The 22772-nt window shown below is 32.0% G+C and overlaps 3 protein-coding genes across 3 annotated transcripts; 1 reads left to right on the top strand and 2 right to left on the bottom strand.

Moving 5' to 3' along the window:
• Positions 1 to 776: 776 nt before the first annotated feature.
• LOC124842027 (protein NRT1/ PTR FAMILY 1.2-like) lies at positions 777 to 4217 on the top strand. The gene is made up of 5 exons (XM_047318443.2): positions 777 to 912; positions 1018 to 1135; positions 1218 to 1435; positions 2164 to 2711; positions 3146 to 4217. The coding sequence occupies exons 1-5, from the start codon at positions 910 to 912 to the stop codon at positions 4086 to 4088; spliced, it is 1830 nt and encodes a 609-aa protein (XP_047174399.1). The 5' UTR covers positions 777 to 909; the 3' UTR covers positions 4089 to 4217.
• A 2424-nt stretch (positions 4218 to 6641) lies between these two features.
• On the bottom strand, positions 6642 to 9848 carry LOC148201128 (ruvB-like protein 1). Its single transcript, XM_088111649.1, has 12 exons — positions 9688 to 9848; positions 9413 to 9601; positions 9170 to 9301; positions 8936 to 9085; positions 8593 to 8748; positions 8330 to 8464; positions 7994 to 8059; positions 7805 to 7911; positions 7451 to 7550; positions 7277 to 7368; positions 7131 to 7200; positions 6642 to 7030 (listed from the first exon to the last, which is right to left on the bottom strand). Exons 1-12 carry the CDS (start codon positions 9775 to 9777, stop codon positions 6941 to 6943), a joined length of 1377 nt encoding a protein of 458 aa, XP_087967775.1. The 5' UTR covers positions 9778 to 9848; the 3' UTR covers positions 6642 to 6940.
• A 1043-nt stretch (positions 9849 to 10891) lies between these two features.
• Positions 10892 to 17530, bottom strand: LOC124842014 (putative CoA ligase CCL8). Its single transcript, XM_088114333.1, has 17 exons — positions 17004 to 17530; positions 16003 to 16172; positions 15596 to 15748; positions 15281 to 15473; positions 15088 to 15179; positions 14764 to 14832; positions 14573 to 14626; positions 14333 to 14440; positions 13959 to 14057; positions 13704 to 13796; positions 13500 to 13577; positions 13041 to 13145; positions 12609 to 12699; positions 12229 to 12302; positions 11914 to 12090; positions 11345 to 11398; positions 10892 to 11232 (listed from the first exon to the last, which is right to left on the bottom strand). Exons 1-17 carry the CDS (start codon positions 17170 to 17172, stop codon positions 11188 to 11190), a joined length of 1824 nt encoding a protein of 607 aa, XP_087970459.1. The 5' UTR covers positions 17173 to 17530; the 3' UTR covers positions 10892 to 11187.
• Between the last annotated feature and the right edge of the window lie 5242 nt (positions 17531 to 22772).

The raw sequence follows: 22772 nt of genomic DNA, 5'->3' as shown, positions 1-22772 counted from the left end.
TTTTTTTCTATTTTTTCAAATTTATTCACTCATTCTCCCTCTCAAATGAACACATCCTGAAAACTCCAAACAATATCTCAACTACTCTATATTTTCCTTTAATAATATTATCTCAATGGATATTAAAACATACTTATAAAATTTCACTTAAATAGTTTAATTAAACTAAAAAAAAGTAAGAGTGGCTATATTATTTTGGAAATGAATAATAATTTTACAAAAAAGTTTTTTAGTCTAGTAATATATATAATGCATTTTAAAGAGGAAAGGCCAAGTGTAACGCACTACATATTTGCCTTCTGAAATCCAAAGTAGACAACAACATAAAGATGGGATGATCACAAGATTCCAAAACACTAGCAAAATTACAAACTTTCCTTTCATGTCCTTTTCACAATGTTTTAGGTAAAGTAGACTTCTTTTATTTCTCACTGATTTTATATTTATAAATGCTTTTAGTTTTTTTATGAACATCAAATAGATTCTTTTGTTTTGTCTCATGTACAGAGCTCAAATTTTTATTTATCAGAAGATATTAAAATATGTATGATAAATAATAAATCAATTATAAATTTTCTAATAATTATAAGTAAGAATAAAAAACATTTCACATTGAATTAGAGATATAAAATAATTAAAACAATTAAAAATGTTACAATTCTTTTGTGAATGTAAGAAAATTCATGCCCCATAGTTGATTAAAGTCAGAAAGTTTGACATTTACTTGATAAATATGACTATTAGCATTTAAAAGAAATAGTGAAAATATGGTGCATCTGCATCTGATGAACAAAAGCATTATTAACATTACCTCATACATTGTAAGTATCGTGAGACAGTGATAACATAGAAAATGTTTGCTATAAGTAACATGTTGTAACAGAGACACACAGAAACAGAAACAGAAACATGGTAAGTTCGATTCGACCCTCTTGCAAGTTCTGACATCTTTATCTGCTGCATGAAAACTGGTACTTAAGAGCTCCAAACTGTGTTTTCTTTGTTTGCATTGTGAAGGAGGCAGCAATGGAGAAGCAGGTGGAGCTTTGTTCAAGAGAAGTTGAAATGGTATCAGAACACATTCAACGACCACAAAAGGAAAAGGGTGGTTTTGTTACCATGCCTTTCATCATGGGTAAACTTTGTTTTTGTTTCACATTGGTTTGGTTTTTGGTGATGGATTTCATTCTTTTTGGTTTTGGTTGTTTGTGTTGCAGCAAATGAGGCACTTGCAAGAGTTGCAACATTTGGTCTTCTGCCAAACATGATAGTGTATTTGATGGGGAGTTACCACTTTCATTTAGCCAAAGCAACTCAAGTGCTTCTATTGTCCTCTGCAACAAGCAATATCACACCACTCATAGGTGCTTTCATTGCTGATTCTTACTTGGGTCGATTTCTCTCTGTTGGGTTAGGATCCACCATCACTTTTCTGGTACTTTTCATCTTCCTTTAAGCTCTTCCTCTTCTGAATTCACTTTCAGCTTTTGGACCCTTAGTTTTAATGTCTGTAATAAACAGGAGCAATGGTACTATAACATACTTTTAAGTATATTTAACAGAATATAATAATAAAATGATCGTAAAAATATAAGTATAAAGAATCATTTTTCAATAAAAAAGTATGCACAAAAAGTGTGCACAAAGGATGTATAAGATGTTGAGAATCCAAGTTTAAGTCCAAGTCTCATATTTAATATAAATGAGAAAGTAGTGAAGATCCGTTAACCCATTACTTAAGGTTTGGAGTAGAAAATGATATCAATTTTTTACTTGATTAGACTCAATTTTCATTAGTGTTGTATCTTGTGAGTGTACCTACTCTTCCATGAATTTAATGATTATTTTGCAGACTTCAATTATATACTGGCATGAGCAGAAATGTGAAGGCTGAAGCCATTTCATTTATGATAAAAATATATAAATTCACACCTGCATGATCTTTTCAACGTAAAAGATAGCTATAAGCAGATCCTTCTGCACGAAATATAAGACTACATTAACAACATTTTATATCTTTAATGAACTTATAACAAAATGCAAGCCTGGTGCACATTCATTTCTATTCTGTGAAAAACTCGATCGCACTTTGAGGATTACAAGACATTCAAAACAGTTAAAATAAGTTGGTTTTAATCAAAGCTTGTTTTGTTCTTTCAACAGGGAATGTCACTGTTGTGGCTAACAGCGATGGTTCCACAAGCTCGGCCTCTTCCTTGCAATCAAGAACCTGAAAGATGTAAATCAGCAACAACTGGGCAAATGACAATGCTAATCTCTTCCTTTGCTCTCATGTCTCTTGGAAATGGTGGTCTTGCATGTTCCATGCCATTTGGTGCAGACCAGGTCAACAAAAAGGATAACCCCAGAAACCAAAGGGTGTTAGAAACATTTTTCAGCTGGTATTATGCTTTTACAGCTTTTGCTGTCATAATAGCCCTTACAGTCATAGTGTATATCCAAGATCATTTTGGGTGGAAACTGGGTTTTGGAGTTCCAGCAGCACTTATGTTCATGTCCACTTTATCTTTTTTCATTGCTTCTCCACTTTATGTAAAGCACAAAGTTCAGGGCAGCTTAATCACTGGCCTAGCACAGGTAATCGTTGTGGCCTACAAGAACCGGAAGCTTCCTTTACCACCAAGTAACTCAGTTGAAATGTACCATCGTAGGAAGGACTCTGATCTTCTTGCTCCTGATGAAAAACTAAGGTCGATAACATAACACTATCGTTATCTTATCCTTATAGAAAGATGATAATTTGACTCATAACTTTTTTTTATGACACTGCCCTTCCTTATTTTATTATTTTTTGAAAGAAAAATGGTACCAAGACACACTTTTCACACAGGATATAAAGATAAAATGGTCATAAAAGTGTAAAGTTTTGTATTTTTCCAAGAAAAAAAAAAGTGAATAAAGATAGTGACAAATGAATGTAAAAAATTTAAGTGTGTCAAGAAAATTTTTCTTTTCGAAAAACTACAAAAAAAAATCATTCTTTTAAGATCATTTATCCTTGTTAGGTATGTCAAATGAATGTCAACGTTTGTCATGCTATCCTTATTCTATTTTAACATGTTATGTTGTGCTTGTTCACTGTATCAAAAAAATTATGAACTTCTTGCAATGCTTTATTTTCCAGGTTTCTGAATAAAGCTTGCATAATTCAAGATCCTGAAAAGGATATAGCCAGTGATGGATCAGCCTCGGATCCGTGGAGTCTCTGCACAATAGAACAAGTGGAAGAACTAAAAGCTATCATGAAAGTGATTCCACTGTGGTCTACAGGGATCATGGTGTCAGTTAACATTGGAGGATCTTTTGGAATACTGCAAGCTAAATCCCTCAAAAGGCACATCACTTCTAAATTTGAAGTTCCAGCAGGTTCTTTTTCTGTAGTCTTGGTGATTACAATATTTCTCTGGGTGGCTCTTTACGATCGTGCCATTATTCCTCTAGCGTCAAAGATTGTAGGAAAACCTGTTAGGATCAGTGCCAAGAGAAGAATGGGAATTGGGTTGGGTTTCTCTTTACTCCACTTTGCAACTGCAGCAATTGTGGAGACTACAAGGAGAAGTAGAGCAATCAGGGAGAGACATGTTAATGACATGAATGCAGTGTTGAATATGTCTGGAATGTGGCTTGTTCCTCAACTTTTCTTGGCAGGCTTGGCTGAAGCATTCAATGCCATAGGCCAAAATGAGTTCTATTACACAGAGTTTCCTAGAACTATGTCAAGCATTGCATCTTGCCTTTTTGGACTTGGAATGGCTGCAGGAAACTTTTTATCTAGTTTCATATTCAGCACTGTGGAACATGTTACTTCAAGAGGAGGAAAAGAGGGATGGGTTTTGGATAATATTAACAAGGGTCGTTATGATAAGTACTACTGGCTTCTTGCTCTACTCAATGCTGTTAATATACTGTATTATCTAGTATGCAGCTGGGCTTATGGACCCACAATTGATCAAATGAGAAACCAGAAGAATTCAAATGAGAAACCATTAGCTCAAAATGGCACTGTGAGCAAGGCATCACATGTCAGTGAAGAAGATATTGGCTTAAATGTGAAAAGAGTTAACTAGATTTGACAATGAATAATTGAGGGTCTATTGAAAATGTAGTCAAAGTTAGTGAAAACAATGGAAAAAGTATATGCTTTACAAGTTGAGATGTTGAACTTTGTAGGAACATGCACTACTTATGTTTTGATATGTGTAGTGGTTGCAGATATCAGCAGCTATTGATGTATGTATAAACGGTATTGGTATGTCAAGATGCATATTTTCTCCATAGTAAAATTGTTACTCTAATATAATTAAAACCAAGGATGAAACAATGGCTTTTAAAGCATACTCTGATGAATTTCCAAACGTCTGTACCAATGATCCTTCCATGATTCCAAACACAATTGATCCATTGTCTCACAAAGCTTGAAAACTATTCACTTTAACCTTAGCACTAAAGGAAGAGAACATGATATTCATTGTTTAAAAGTAATTTCTATAATAGAAGGAGTATACAACATGTCAGTTTGAATGAGGTTGATTGAAACAGTTTACTTTCACATGGTAGAGCAACCAATTCTGCATTCTGCTTTTTCCTGACTTCCACAATCACTGAAGTTAAATCATCCTTCTTTCCTAAACCTTTGCTTCTATTTCAACCTCTTCCTATTGTTGGCGGGTAGAATTAATGAATGCATTTGGTGAGTAAAGAAATTGGACTCAAGGATGCAAAAGTCTTCAAAAATTCACAAAAACCAAAGATATTTAGATGTCAACATGAACACAAGACTACCTGAACCTTTGCCATTGAGTAGTATGAGATATTCAAGTCAAGAGTGACATGGTGACATTGGTTAACTGTGTAGGGAGCAGCACTTCCAATCATGTCTACTAATGTTGCTATTGCACTCACATGCCAGTTTCCACTTTCATCCTATAGAAACAAAAGCTAGAACAGTGATGGATTCAGACATAACATAACTGAAAAAAGGCTTAAAATGAAACACAAAGAAATTCTATGAAATGAACTTTGAATATTAGTTTTGAAGGGGAAAAGGGAAAAATATACATAGCTCTAATTTCCCCCTTTTTTATATAACTACTTTAACAGATTATTTATGGAAGATTTGGTTTGAAAACCTAATTTACTAACCACTTGAATTGAAATGTAGTTTTGCCTATAAATATATATTGTTCTGTCCGTAGCTAGGGTTTGTTTAAATGAGAGATAAAAGCTTTTGAAAAAAACAAATAAAAGGAAAAACAAATTTAGTGGAAATAATAGTTTGTGTATGGAACAGATAGCATTTTTCACATTCTTTAATTTTGTTTTTGTTTATTCTAACCTTTGTTTATTAAATGATAGTCTTATGGTGCTAAGATTTTCTTTTAAGGGAGCGAGTTTCACGTGAACTTTTTTTAATGGTTGAAAACAGTGTGAAAAAAAAAAAAAGAAAAAGAGCAGGCGAGGTTCAGGTGAACTTTAATATTGATTTTTTTTAAAACATCAAGATAATAAAAACTAAAAATTTAAATTTTTATTCAAATGAATTTTTTGAGTGCATTTATAATTAAATTTATTAACTTAATTATATAAAATATGACAAGATATATGCATATTTTAGAAATTAAATTTATTTTAATATCTCGTTTACAATAAATAAATCGGTGTTAAGATATATTTTTGTTAAGTGTAATACATATTTTAAAATTGAATAAATAGAGTTAATTTTCGTCTGACGACATTTATAAAATTTATTTCATTAAAGTAAAATAATAAAGAATTACTTAAAGAAGAGAAAAAAAAATATTAGTTAAAGTTATTAACATTTACATGTCATAATTGTTTATTTTTATAAGGATAGTATTTTTGAAAAGTATGTTTTGTTTATGTGATGAAACTTTGTGATTAATAACTAACACTTAAGTTGTTCAATGGTAAGAAAATTGTTTGCCGGTACAAATTAAAAATTTAATTATAATATAAACTAATGATTTAAGGTAATATTGTAACTATGTATTTACCTTTATGAATGAATATACTAGAATATTTACTTAATATTTTTCTTTTTATACTAGTTTTTATAAAAAAAAGATATACTTTCAAAATATTATTTAAATAAAACTAAAAATATATTCACTTCTTATATATTTAAACTTGAAAACTAAAATATTATAAATATTTAATATTCTAACACATTTTACTTTATCTATAGAGTACATGAATAAAATAATAAAAGAAAATTCTCCAAATTATATCTCTTATATTCCACAATCCAAAATTCCAACAGGAAATAACTCAAGTTAAAATTTTAATATTGAAAACACAATTAGAATAAAAAGAGCCCATAAATTTCAATTAGAACAGAAAGTTAACAATAAATACACAGACATTCCTAGATATATATATATATATATATATATATATATATATATATATTAATTAAGTTTAACAGTTTATATAAACACAATGGAAAGTCCAGGAATTATCACAACTGCTAAGGATGTCCTAAAATATTCCAAAAGCCAAGCAGAAAGTTGTAGAATTGAGGGGATAGAAGTTAATTAATACCATTACGTCCGATGAACAGAAGTGAATTTTGAAGTGCAGAAGAAAAAGAATCGAAAACATAGGGGAAATAAACTGCCTCGTTACATTCCATGTTGCCTTTCTGTTTTCAGTTGTCAAAACATACAAAAAAAATCTAAAAACGATTTCAGCAAAAAAATTACAGCACACTTTAACCCTTTGATTCTAATGCAGTGACTCGTTTTCTTGTCTCAGGTTTCTGCTACCATCAATAATACCCAGATGAATTCTATGAACCAATTGTCTCGGATCATGCAGGGGACAGCAGAGAAGCAACAAGCAAACCGGTTGTAATTAAAATCCAACCACCAGCTCTTGCAACAGTTTGAAAATAATAATCTTACGAAATGTATTTCTCCTGCTGCTCTTGAAGTAACCTGGCAGATGATTTGGCATCCAAATATAGCGAACAAACCTCTTCAAGATCCGCCTATTAATATCACAATAATAATAATTCATTAAGTTGGAGATAAGCACGTAGTGAACAGTATTTCAAATGCTGACATCAAATAGTCCAACTTCATTGTTACCTTGCATATATTGTCTCTGCCATTCATTTTTGCTACAATGCTGGCAGGTGATAACAGCTGAACTGCATGCCTGATGAGGAAGCAACAGATGTAAGAAACATAAGGAAAAGCATAGGATAGCAGAACAGCCAATCTAGAGTGCAGACCTTAAAGATGTTCGTTGTCCAATTTCCCCAAGGAAAGCTAAACTCTCGTCATCCACCACCAGTTCCTCCACTTGAGCACGGATAGCTAGAATCTGTTCCACAGATAAGTAGCATGTATGTTTGGACATATCAAATCTTGAAAGTATATCGAAAGAAATATAAAGGTCATACTACCTGTATCATTTCAGCAGGACCATAGATTTGTGTTCGAATGATCACCAACCGATCCAGTAGGTCAACAGGTATGCCGTGAGGACTGCTCATATCAGTCCCTCTGTATAAAAAAAGCAGGCAATAATGCTCAAATTTAGCAAGGTGAGATAATTAAAATCCAACCATACCAATCTAACAACTAATCAATATGACCATTTACTTGAAGTTCACATTGATTGACGTCAAATTGTCAATTCCCTAAACATCAAATACGCCAAGAATGACTAGCTACTAATCACCACACTGCATTCATTTGATTTTTCAAAATTTAACATATAGACCAAAACTATAAAAACAACATTATTTTCATCGTACCTTACATTACATATTCCTCTATTAGTAGCAAATATTACTATTGGAGATAGGGAGCTCTCTAAAGCACGATTCAAATACGAAAAACATTCCATGTCTAACATATGAACCTGCAAAGAAGCATTAATACTTAATTATTTAGATGCATTAGTAATGCACTAATTAGTTAGTGAGAAGTTTAGTGACAGTCACCTCATCGATAAATAGAACTCCAGGTACAAGCTCTGCCACACCTTCATCAATATATCGATTGACAACCTGTCACCAACAAAAACAGTTACCCTCTTGTTTCCATATTATCCCCGCTTTTCTTTTACCTTTGGTTTTTTCTGGTTATAACTCACTAGTATAATCTTATCAATCACATTTTCAATTTATGTGTAAAACATCTGAAAAAATAGGTAATCCAATGACAATTGACTGTATTTGGAGAAATTGTCAAGAGAAAACCTCATTTTTAGACCTTAATTTTTTCCACAACTAATTAAATAATAGACTAGAAACTTGTATCAGAAGTTCTGAAAATACCTTGTTAATTTCTTGTCTCAACTTGTCAGTGATTTCTGTTTTCCTGGGTTTCATCATCTGACCCATAAGAGACAGAATATCTTGTCCCCCTTGAGGTCGTGCATTGGCAGCATCCAGATCATGCAAGGTTACATCCTTTAAGAAGAAGCAATTCAAATCACAAGCGATCAGAAATATATATAATAATAGTAATCATAATAATAATACTGAAATAGAAAATTTTAGGCATTACATTGATACAAAACTGGTTTCAAATTAAATACCTGAACAATCTCCTTTTTCTTGTGCACCTCTCCCTTGGGAAGTGGAACATACTCTTCTGCCTCAAGGTCAAACTCTGTAGCAAAAGCATCACTTCGACCCACCCTTTTTACAGCGCCACTATTTGCCTCAATGTATATAACATCCCCAACAGCTACCTGCACCACATATGCAGAAGTCCCAAAATCAAAAACATCACACATTTGTTCACACAAACATTACATACCTTTAAAAATAAACAGCCCCATACAAAATAAACCAAATAAATTTATAACTCATAACTAACTAATTTACACATTTACACATGGCAGCACACAAAGAGCAAGAGGAAATCATAAACCTCACCTTTTCCTTAATCAAGGCATCATATATGGTAGGATCCAACTTGAGTTGCTTGGTTCCTTTCACTGTCTTCAATCCAATTATCACATGGCTAATACTTTTACCATAACCACCAGATACACTCTCAGTTTCTTCGGGAGTGAGCTCAGTTACCTTACACAAGACCAGCAAAAATATCAACAGCAATATTTACAATGCACAACCAGTTTTGATAAGAGAAAGCAGATACAAACTCACCTCTCCTTCATACACTTCTTTGTTTTCCTTTATACGCAGACCAATGGCCCGTCGAAAATTTTCCATGAGAACCTCAGTCTTCTTCACTTCTGAGGAGTACACTTCAGAGCCAACCATTGGACAGAATGGCACCTGCAGAGTGGCATAAACCTTATTAACAGTGACAAGGAGGCTAAAGACACTAACAGCATAGTCTCTTTTCCTCAAGCAAAAAAAGAAACAGCAGAAGAATGAGTGTTGAACCTTGGTGCCAAGCTCTTGGCTTATCCCAAGTGCCAGTGCAGTCTTTCCGGTTCCAGGTGGTCCGGCGAGAAGGAGTGCACGGCCGGCCATCTTCTTCTGGCGAATCATGTCGACCACGAGACCGGAAGCTTCTCTGGCTTCAACTTGGCCGACGAAGCCGGCGGCAAAACGCGATGCTTTTCCACTCGGCTGAACAACAATAATCAAACTAAAATTGAAACTGAAAATTGCAGACCTAACACAGAAGAGGAGAAGAAAGAGGAAGGAGAAGGAACCTCAAGCCCTAGGCCTTTGATGTGAGTATGAGTAGCAACACGCTGTTTCTTGGTGGTAGACTGAACCTCTTCTATTTTCATCTTCTCCATTTCTCTCTCTCAGGTTTTGCACTTTGCAGCAGCGGGCACAGAGCAACAGCAAGAAAAGAGACAACGCGTTTGAAATGAAAACAAGGGAAGAACAACATCAATTCACTGGGCCATGGACTAACCCAGGCCCATATACATAAACCCAGGCCCATTTACATAAACTGGCTTTACTCTCTTTTCTTTATGGCAGCTTCTTCATGCACCTCCGTATATTTCTTCCTGCGCCCTTATATAAACTATTGAAATTTTTTCCAATGGTAGAATCTAGAACTGTTTGTGAATAATATCTTTCTAATTTAAAATTTAAAAGTTAATTTTAAATTGTAGAATTCGAAAATCAACTATTTTTTAAAAAATAACTTTTGAATTGTCTAATCTGTAATAAAATTTTAAAATATTTTTAAATTATACAGTACTGAATAAACTTTCGTATTGAGAAGTCAGTTCTAAATTACACTGTGAAATTAATTCCGAAAGTTACTTTTAAATTATACAATGTGAAAGTAATTTCCAAAAGTTTATTTTAGATTAAATCATTTTTTCTCAAAAGAAAACAGTGACTCGTGGAATCTGAAATTGGCTTCAGGATTTCATAGCCTATTATGAATTGCACAAACTTTTTTATGACAAGGACAAAATAAAAATGTTCACGTTTGTGGGAGTGCAGGAGAAAAACATCAGGTGTAATAACAAGTTTCCCACCTCAATGAGCCCAAAGTTGAGAGCATGTAAAGGTGCATTTTTCACACATAATTTTTTTATATTTATTTCACACTATCTTTTTTTATATTATTTTCCTTTTATTTTAAAAATACCAAAATATCCTTCTAATATTTATTAAATAAATATAAATATGTTTTACAGTTATTCATACAAAAAGTATATAAAATAAAAGCTTTTTTTATTATAAAATAATGATATTTGAACACATTCCATCATTTGACATAAAAATAAATTAATTATAAAAAATAAGCTTCTATATTTATAAAGAAACAATTATTAGCATGAGAAGCATATATTATTAACAATTTCCATAGAATCCTTCCAATAACTCATTCCATTTTACAATAGAAATAAACTTAGATACTGAAAGACAGACAAAGAGAGTACTAAATGAAGTGAATAGCTAAACATTACATTATTTTTTTCTTATAATGAATGTTTTTCGTTAAATACATTCAATCAATCACCTTCATAAATAAAGCTAAATTGCTAAGCTTAATGATAATTTTCTTTTCTTTTATCTACCTCTCATAATATGCTAAAACTTATTGAACTTAATAAATGAGAGAATACAAAGGTTTCTATTTCAATAAATAATTGGTGAAATTTTATTTGAGATTTCCACCATCTTAAAAAACTGGCTTCAGAACATTAAACTTTGACCAGTGAATAAAGCTCAAATGGTGTTCACTGTTCTGAAACCACCAGCTTCTTCAGCTCCTTTTTATTTACCTGAAATTTCACAGGAGAAACAATTAACTAGTTTTCCATCCCAGAAGGCATGTCAAGGTGAAAAAATGGAAATTCTGTCCATAAGAACAAGATAGAAGCCAAAGTAAATTACCTTCCCCATGGCATTGCGAGGGAGTTTTTCCCACAGGATTAGTTTAGTTGGAATCTGACAAAAATAATAAACAAATTATCAGAAAGCAAAGTAATTAGCAGCAAAGAAAACACCAAGAAAAAACAGATATGGTGCATTTTAATTGTTTGGTTAGTATGAGAAATAGTCAAAAAATAAATAAAGTGCATTGAATTTTTAGAATAATTTGCCATCATATGATATATAGTTTAAGATTTTGTCTTTTGATCTCTCGAACTCATCTTGAGTATCTTATACATGTATAAAATGTTAAGAAGTGGATTTTAGGCCTAATTCAGTCCCACAAAATCAGTTTGTGAGGTGAGGTGTATACTATAAATTGACCTTATCTCTAGTCAACGTGGGACTTCCAACAAACCCTAAACATAACTCTGATATCATGTTAAGAAGTGGACTTTAAATCTAACTCAACCCCACAAAACCGACTTATAAGATAAGGTTTACACCCACTTATATTCTATAAATTGGTTTTATCTCTAGTCAATATGGAACTTTCAACATAAAAATAAACAATGGTTATGTTGTCATACCTTGTAAGGTGCAATTTTGTCTTTGGCCCAGGTGGATAATTCTTCTAGGCTTAGAGTAGGCTTTGATTCTTGATCTCTCTTCTCTTTAACATCATGTAGCACAACGATTGCACCTACAATCTCTCCATAGTCATTGTCTGGTAATCCTAAAATGCAGCATTCTGAGATAGCTGGATGCTGCAAAAAGTGTTCTGATTGTGAATATCCATATATCATCCCTTATATTCAATACTTCCATGGAGGGAAAAAAAGGTAACAGATACATGGGGTTGATAACAACTAGCAACCCATAATGAGGAAATGGTAGCAACTTGCCTCTATGATAACTGATTCAATTTCTAATGCAGACAGCTTATAACCACCAGCCTTGATTATATCAGCATTAGTACCTGTTAGAAACACGTAGAGAATGTACACAACGTTATTTTTAGCTTTATTTCCATCACAATAGGTATTATCTTATTGTTTATGCAGATTAGGGACAAATGTTTTTGGCAAACAGGTACACAAATTTAAGCATTTTTTTTCTCTTAGTTTTGTTGTGATATTTGTTTTGAAAAATGAAAATCACTTGGACAAATCTAGAAAATTTCAAAATTGGATATGTAATTATTAAGGCATGAGAACCGTCCTACTTGATGCACTCAAAGTTCTCACTTTTATGAGCATACATAGAGAAATATAAATTTCCTTACGTCCTAAAATGATGTAATATCCGTCTTCATCTGTGGTAACTGCATCTCCAGTCTTAAAGAATCCATCATCAGTAAATGATTCCTTCGTTACCTGCAGGGATATATGAAAATTTCTCAGAAGTAGGTATGATATCCTTTTCACCATTCCCTATATTAGGAATCTTGGACTTTTGGTAACTGAAATAATATTCTATTCATTTACTGTGTTCAATCTTTAGTATTTTGGAACTTGTGTTACTCAAATAATTGCTTACAGCCTGTCGTGGTGGGGCATAACAGGAAAAGATTGTAGCATAATGTACATAAATCATCATGTAATGCATTATTTATAAACATTAACAGTTTGAAGGAGCATAAAAAGTAAAAGGAACAGGTAATAATTATTACTAAATGATGATTTCTGAATCACTAAATAGAAGAACTTGAAAGTACCTCAGGAAGTTTATAATATTCTTTAAACAATGAAGGGCTTTTAACGCAAAGCTCACCCATTGCAGTGTTGTCATTCTCACCATCTTCATCTGCAATGATCTTGACCTGTCAAGCAGACAGAAATGTCAGCCTTAAAATTCCATAGGGTGTTTTTTTCATATTGAGTGTCCATAACACTTGAGACAACAACTCCAGGTTTTTAGTACAAATCGTTTGCCAAAGTAAACTTTGAACGTGTCCTTCAAGTTTCAGTCATATACCACTTCATTCAGTGTTTAGAACAATAAATTTAGTTTCCTTAACCTGATTTGAAACTTGAGCCAGATCATTAGTTACTAAAGTCTCTATAGTGTAGTTTAGGCTATCTGATCAAAAAAAGATTATGCAGTAGTGGAATGAGAGATAAAACAGCCAATTTTCGATGGCAAGTAGCAGAGAACAGCGTCAAGATCAACTAACCTCTATACCAGGAAATGGTTTGCCCACAGTTCCTGGCTTGCGCTCACCTTTCAATGGATTTGACAATGCCATAACAAACTAGAAACATTAACATAATACCATAAGATTCTTCTAAGAAGATCATTGTAAATTGAATAAGAAAACTATTAAAATATATACATGATTCAGTACAAAGTTGAAGGACTTCAACTAAAGATTACTTACTTCAGTCATGCCATATCGTTCCAATAAGCGATGCCCAGTGATGACTTCCCATTCTTGCATAACAGGTAGTGGAAGCGCAGAGGACCCACACATCTGAATATTAGCATGACAATATATCAGATCTCTAATATTGAATCGGTAGCCAATATCCGTGCATGCCAATTTTCAACACTACTGAGTTACATATTAAAAATTGAAGAACAAACCATTACTTTAAAATTGTTCAACACATGCTACTGTGACTCTGTTTCTTACCATAAGACGCAAGTTATTTGCGGCAGATGCTGAAACACGTTGAAGCTCAGAATCCATTGCATTATAACCTTGTATCAATCGGGCATAGATAGTTGGAACCTTCATTTAAAAAATGATTAAAGTATAATCAGATCACCCATTCTCATCATAGCAAATACTGTCAATAGCAAATAGTGTACAAATGAATTCTAAATGAACAAACTGTGCATAGCATAGTACATAACATAGAACACCATCAAATGGCCTACAATTTATAGATGCTATTTTTGTATGTTTATATATGTAAACGTTATTTTCTCAGCCAAGGTACCATGAGAACGAAACATATGATATATTATATATATGAGAGCAATGCTAATAAGAATTATACTTACTCCAGTGAACACTGTTATAGCATCGTCAGCCTTAGAACCATCAGTTGGATATGACTCACGCCATCTCTGCCAAACTCCCCTCACACTAAATTTTGGCAAAAACTCAACCTTCAACAACACAATAGATTATTAGCCACATAAATTTGTTTAAAATGGATACTATCTATTTTGAAGATAAGTTAAGATTTTTATTTTCTAGTTGTATATTCTTTGGAAGCACAAGTGAAGAGAGTATCTTACCGAGGAACCTGAATAGAGAGGGGCCATTAAACCATTGAATAGCCCATGAACATGTATACCATATACGTTAAGGATTGACATAATAAAGATATCCCAAATCATATTTTTGCAAACATACTAAAGATGATATTATGTTTTAAATAATTTGAAAATTATTGAACAATGTATACAAAGAAACTTTCAAGGATATGATGTAGTGGTAGACAATGCAGAAACTTGTCAGCAGACGTGTACTCCCATGATTTTGCCAAAGTTTGGACCTAAAATCAAAGCCAGAATTAAAATATATATATATATATATATTTACAAAGTAAATAACAAGGTGAGTTGGACTGACAAGCTTAAGTCGACAGGGATTATATATTAAAAATCATACAGTATTTCATTGATTAGTTGATAATATCCAATTTGCTCAATCACAGATCCCGTGTTCAGGAAGAGGATTTTATTTTAGAATATGATGAAACTTTCAATTCTATGTAATAAACGTAACAAGAGATAAACATGGAGCATACCTGGGAAATGATGCTTTTGTGTGTATGAACAACTCCCTTAGGTTTACCTGTAGTCCCACTGGTGTACAAAATCAGTGCTGGATCATCTTCACCTATGCCAAAGGATATGAAAAACAAAGAAAGAAATGTCAACAGATTGCTAGTGAAAGACTCTACCGAATCCATTTATAAAAGCTGAAACTGATTTTCTTACTTGATCCTCCTATGATATCATCCAAGAAAATCCTGTCTTCGTGAACTTTCCCATTCTGTGAGTGTCCATTTCTGCTTTTCTCTGAAGAAATGTTGACAACAGATGGAAGATGAAAAAACTTGGAAGAGCTTTTATTGGCTACGCTTTGCATTAATTCGCTATGCTCTTCAGTACTCAGTATTGCAGATATATCCTACAGCCATATTATATCAAACTTCTATTAAGATTTAATCCACAAAGCAGAAGTAAAGCACGAAGGTGGTGTAGAATAATTAAATAGCTAAATTAAAAAAGAAAAGACAGTCCAACACATACCGAATTATCAATCACATACAAGAGCTCTACTTCTGGATAGCTGGTTGCAAGGGGAACAGCAACACCTCCGCTGAGCCAAATCCCAATTATTCCAGCAACAAATTCAGCAGAAGGTTTGGCTACAATTCCTATTCGAGCTCCACCAAGATTTCCCTGGGTTTCGATACCACTTAGAATTTAGTCAACATTTTAAACATATTCACAAATGTAGTACTACACACGAATGCCAAGCAACAGAGGAAATTTTTTGTTAATCTTCCATTTTTAGCAGATCTGAATAGAATAAAAAAACTGTGCTTTATTATTGAGAACATTATGTCACCTACTTTCAAGCTTTTTCTTAGTTTCCCCTGTGAAGGCTTTGTTCTAGCAACAGAATAGTAAGGGAATTGTAAGGGGTAACTCACCTCCCGTGCATCACTGGCACACAAGAGATTAGATATCTGCTGTGCTGATGATAGGAGTTCCTTGTAACTATAACTCTTCTGATCAGCTCTGATAGCAACATTTTCATGAGCTGCAGGTTCTTGCCTAGCAATTGCTTTCACCACCTCCATTAATGTAGCAGGTGCAGATGCTATATAAAAGGAAGAAACAGTCAAAGAACATTTACCGATGGATTTATTAGACATTAAATAAATTCCACTTGATGTAAACTACTGAACAACCATAATATCAGTTTGGTTTTTTCCAGAGGTGACTAGATAATCACAAGCAAGATGGTCCTTCTAAATTTCCAAGCACAGCAACATCACTACCATAAGGTCATAATTCATAACAAGTCAAGATAACCTCATTTTTCGTGTTTAAAGCTCCTGATCTTCCTGGACACCAACATGTTTAGACCCAAGGTCCATAAAGCAATAACCAGGTTTTCACGGTACTAGGCACGCTACAACTTCATCAATAATCAAAAGATACAAAGCCAAAACGCTACTTAACACAAACAAGATACTTCGTAATAACATCTATTCTTAGATACTCTTTGCTTTTAAAAAAATCCAAACTCCGTGTGCTAATGCATGATGTTAACTAACAGATAGAACATAAACAAACAGAGTAGAACGCAACAAACAGTTTCCATCAAAAGTTGTACTTCACACCCAGAATACAGTACATTCAGATCAAAATAAAATTACCTTCGAAAAAAAAAGGAGAGAGAAAGGGAAAAGACACCCTTTACTTCTGCATGCAGTAGTGACATACCCCAACAATATATTCCATCAAATTCAAGTTCAAGACAGAATTTTTTTTCATGTGTCTTATAACCCAGTTGAAAGAAGAAAAGAAAAAAACAAAACAGTGATCCCCAGAAGAAAAAATCCCCAAAAGCAAAAACATGACGTTCAAAACAGTAAGAAAGTGAATTTGAGTGCGAAGAACGAAACAGAGAGAAAGAGAAACTCACAGGAGAGTGGACGAAGGTGAGAGAAAGAGAACCTGGGGAAGGAAACGTGATGTGGGAAAAGAGGGAAAGAAGAGGAAGTTATGAAGGGATGGGCAGAAGAAGAGCGTAGGTGTAGAGGGAGAGGGAGGAGAGTAAGGTGTTTGTTGAAAGCTTTCAATGAGCGACTCATTTAGGTGACTGGTTGATATTGTGACCAGCTAACTGAGCGGTGGAGTTAGGTGGAATGCAAACGGCGTGCTCCAAATTCTTTTTCCGCACGTTCGATCTTTTACCACCTTAATTTGTCTTCTTCTAAGTCAAATGTGGCAATTTCCGAGACTGTAATACGCCTTATTCAATTCCAATTCCACCACTGTTTCTTATTTAATATTTCTGGGTTTCCTCTGTTTTGGGGGCTTTCTGCTAATTGTTTCCTGCTTCTGGAGACCCTTGTTACCATGATTTTAACGTGAACATGATTGTACGTCACACCTTGCAACTTGTTACCACATCTCGTACTTCGGCTGCCCTTTTCGATGATAGGATTTTTTGTGGTAGAGAAACAAAAGATTTCTTTTTCTTCTCTGGTAGGGTAGGATTTATCACAGTACACGAACAAAAACTGAATTTTTTGTTATATATATAATCAAAAGTACAACTAGAATATACACAAGAATTAGCATAAAACAATACTAATACGTAGTAGTAATGATGTGTATAATCGAAGACGAGCCCACCAAATTTTTAATTTTATTAAATGAATAAAATAATAGTGGGCCACACTGACATTCACATGCGTTTATTTTGACCCGAAAGATTTGATCTTTTTTTTATGTGGGAAGTCTTCCATTAGATTTTTCGAGATTTGGACCAGTGGGTTATACTTATTTACTGATTTTTTGATTTTTTGGTTTGTTTCTTATACGATCTATTTAGGTAAAAATTCAACGTAACATTATATAAGGTTGTCCCAAATGTTAGGTGTTCTGTGGTCGAAGCGATGTTTGATGTTTGATCATTTGTAGAAGTTACTGAAAGAAGGTTCGTGCCTTGTGTTAATGTATCTTTCATGCAATTCTGCAATAAAAAATGCAGAAGAAAGAAGCATGTGCAGAACGGATTCCATTTTTTTAAACGTTGTGTCAGTTTGCTATTCTAGCTTCTCGCGACTAGAAGGGCCCAAAATTTCTGACCCCAAAAGCAATAGGTTCTCAAATGTGGTTGCAAATCTCAATGCTTATCTACCACGTCATTAAGGAGAGTAGTTAGCGTAGAGAATACAATGAACTTTTTCGGATTATCTCGTGTTAGTAGAGACAGATTGAAGGGGTTATTTATTGATTGCTATGACATTTCATGATCCATGTTTTTAAGAAACCGTGTGGAAATTTCAGTTGACTGAAAATCGATAACTTTAATACGACGGCTATGGGATTAAGAATCACCATCAAAATATTCTTTCACAAATTTTTTTAATCTTAATCTTTTAATTTTGTTGTAAGTTTTCGTTACAAAGTTATTTTTAGTTTTTTTCTATGTCTTTAAACTCTAAATTAACTAATGGGTTAAATATGTTTTTAGTCCCTAAATTATTGGCCGTTTCTGGATTTTGTTCCTGTTTCAAAGTAAGGTACAATTTGGTCTCATTCTTTTCGAAACGTTCATTTTAGTCATCGAAAACTAAAAAACTGTTTAAAAATTTGGTCCTCATTTAGCAACAAATGAGGACTAAAACCAAAATTTCGAGGACTAAAACAAACGTTTCAAAAAGAATGAGGACCAAATTACATCTTACTTTGAAAGAGGGACGAAAACATATTTAACCCTTAACTAATTATATGTTAAAAACATTCAGACGTTAAAGTCAGTTATTCCGATTGATTATCACATTAAAGTCTTAAATTTAAAATAAATACAATCATCTATCTTTTTATTTGATCTCTGTATTTATAAATTTCGAAATAAATTTTTAATTAGAATTAATAGACCTAATTACATCCCAAAAATTAATAAATATGTTTTACGGATAAATATGTTCGATCTCACATTTATTTTTTACAATTTGTTTCCTTCACTTTTTCTATGTGGGAATGAGAACGGGTTAATAATACATATATAAAAATACAGTTTTTATTTGTAATTTTATAACTGTAGCTTTATTTTGTTTTGGTTGTGTACCTAATAGTTTTACCTTGTTTAGCTTTCGATGCATCCAATATAATTGACGTTGGTTTAAATGGCTACATATTGCAATAGAGCCCAAAACCAATGTTCAAATAACAGACACAAAAATTGAAGTCAAAGTAAATTATCAGAACTAACTATATTATATTTTAGACCACGAAAATAAGTCAATTGCTGCCTTTTCATCACCTGACATTATTTCTTGATGGTGGTCACAACCAACAGAACTTTATTAAAAGGGGTGTAGAAAATATTCTGAAAATACGTCATGTTATAAACATAACATAGAAATATATCTATACAATAAGATAATCATGTATCATTTTGAACCAAACGGTCAATTACTTTTAACATGAATTAATTTAGAATAAAGTATGATTATTAATAATTAAATTACAATTAAATCATCTCTAATACCAAATTTATTTCAAAAATTATAAATTTATATTTAAAATAAAAAAGTAGTTTATATGTATTGATTACTAAAATGACCAAATCTTCACTGATTTTGATATTAAAATGTTTTCTGTAAATAATTTTTCAGTTTGACTAAACAAATATTTAAAACAAACAATACAAACATTTAAATATTCAACTCCAGATAACTTTTCAGTTTGGTCGAACAAATATTTAAAATAAACCATCATCAAGATGAACATTCAGATATTCAAAAACATGTGATATAGTAACTTCGATTTCATAATCAAAACCGCATAATAATGATAAATTCTAATGACAAATTCTGGAAGTTAAGACTTGAACACAGAAAACTTTAGAAATTGATATGGAAATTAAGCAATGAAATCCACAGGTATATTCGTACCAAGAACTCAGTTTAAACAGACACCCATATCAGAAAGTAAAAGTGCATAGAAAAGCACCTACCTGAGCAAAATGGCAATGTCTGCTTCCAACCTACCTAAACAAATGCCATTAAAGCATTCTAAGGGAAAAAAAGGGACTTTGTATGCTGAGTTGAAGAGAAAGTAATGAAACTTTAGTTTCGGCCACACATTTCACCAAACAGCTGCAAGGCAAAAAAAAGAAAAAAATAACACAAGAAAACAACCAAATTGAACAAAAAAAATGAATCACGATCCCTTGACTCTAGCATCTAATGATCATGAAAGTGAAAAGAACAATAGCAATTAATTCCTATAATAAAAAAGCATAAACAACACGAAAAGTCTCTGTTCATTTATTTTGTCGAACAACTGCGATCCAAAAATTTCAGTGGAGAAAACATTTCCAAAACAAAAGAAAGAGTAAATTTTACAATGGAGTTTAATATATTCATTTACTGAATATAGATAAATGTAAAATGAGTTTTACATATAAACTCGCTAAAAATAAATCAAAGTGTGTGGATACTAATTCCCAAATTGAAAAAACCATTAACGAATCAATACCATAGAAAATCATGGACTCGAATAAGTATACATTAGTAAATTATTTATATAAATTAAGAATAATACTACTTCAAATCTCAAATATAAATAAAATTATCGAAATATTCATGCAATGAAAATAAAAATAAAAATACTTAACTTCACACTGATTAAGAGTATTTAGAAGTTTATTTAATATTTTTAATTTTATAAAATGAAGAAATACGTTTTACAAATTATTTTCAATTATACATCTAAATTTTAATAAGAACAAATTTTAAAATAATAATATTAAATAAGATTGAGTTAGTCAACATATGTCTATTATATTTTTTAGCTTTGCCAAAAAAAATGTATAATAAATCATTTTATATATGTGGGAGGGAGATGAGTTAGTTAAATTTTATAATTATATATATTACAGTATTTTATTAGAAAAATAAAATAAAGACAAAAAAAATAGAGGAAAAGATATAAGCAAGAAATCGAATAACTCTTGATTAGTTTGTAAGAAATAGAAAATTAATAAAAAAAAAATCACCTCTATTTTTTTCTAATTTATATCCTTTTATTTTGAAGAAGAAATCTTTTATTTCATTCACATCAAACTATTTTTTTTTCTTTATTTATTTCCTCATTCTTTTTTCTTATGTAACCGTGTTTCATTAGTATATAAAAAAAATACTTTGCTCGTTTTTTCATTTTTCATTTAGTCTCATAACTTTTGAGAAGCACATTTAGTTTTTTTAAGATAGTTCATTTTAATTTTTTTTCGTGATAAAACTAATGAAAAACATTGGTAGAATTTTATATCTTTTATTATTATATGTATTCATGTGTTGCTCATTAGATCTCCATGATAATATTTATATAAATCAAAAGAAAATAACTTTGAGAACAGATAAGTGTTAATTACATATACCACAATATTTGTGATAGAAGATATTTGTGACATATAATTATTATTTACATATATATATACATATATATATATATATATATATATATATATATTATTTTTTGATATTTATTATTTATAAATAACAAATATTTTAATTTTTTTTAAATGATTTATACGATATCATATTATTCGTATCACTTATTTGTAAAAAAATTAAATTATATTTTATTAAGTTAAATTTAATTAAAATAAAAACTAATTTATATTTTATTAGATTAAATTTATTTAAAAATAATTTTTTATATTTTATTAGGTTAGATTTATTTGAAATTAAATTTTAATTTATATTTAACTTAATTTATATTTTTTAAATTTTATATAAAAAGTTTATAAAATATTTTTTTTTAAATTTTGATAGTTATAGATACTTGTAAGTTTTAAAATACTTGTGATTATTTTTTAAATAGATATTCAATTAATAATAAAATAAAGGGTTAAATATGTTTTTAGTCCCTAAACTATGGGCCATTTCTGGTTTTCGTCCATCTTCCAAAGTAAGGTACACTTTAGTCCTCATCCTTTTCGAAACTTTGGTTTTAATCCTCGAAAACTAACACCGTTAAAAATGTGCTGACGTGGCTAACGGTTCTCTGACACACGATTTTTTTTTGAAGTGTTTCTCACTTTTTCTCTCCTTCTCTCTCTTCCTTCCGTCTTCCACCCAACTTCCGCCGCCGGGAACCAGAACGGATCCACCGACGCACCTGCACATTCCCAGTTGCCCAGACCTTAGTAAGTGTTCATTTTTTCTATCATAGTCACTATTTTGGTAATTTGAACTTGAGCCATGGAGAGTAGAAAAATTATCTGTTTTTCTGTCATCTGCTTTGTTTCCCGATACAACATGCTTCTGCAAAAGATTTCCAGTTCCAGTGGTAGCATATAATGGACCACTCATATGCATATAGGGTGTTTTTCTCTTGCTCAGAAGTGGACCAGTATGTCCCGCAAGGCTAGTTTCTTTCTCGTATGACTCCAAGGAACTCATGGGAATAGAAATTGAAGCGCTTTGAGTCCTGGTTACCATCCTTCGGAATTTAGAATCCGAAGGTTCATCGTATGGTTGTGCATCTGTATCCGACAACATTGGGCGCTTGTCATTCTCAAAATTAGCCATGTTTTGATTATTCTGCAATTTTTTACAAAGTTAGCAAAACATCCAATGCATATATATTTCTGCATCATATCAGCAACTCTAAATCAAATACTGAAATTTAACTTGAAATGTGAAAAGGGGGAATGTAAAATTAAAAAGTG

This window comes from Vigna umbellata, chromosome 4, assembly GCF_029865625.1.
Source record: "Vigna umbellata cultivar VRB3 chromosome 4, Vumbellata_1.0, whole genome shotgun sequence".
In the NCBI taxonomy this organism is placed as follows: domain Eukaryota; kingdom Viridiplantae; phylum Streptophyta; class Magnoliopsida; order Fabales; family Fabaceae; genus Vigna; species Vigna umbellata.
This window is presented reverse-complemented; position numbering and strand designations above follow the sequence as displayed.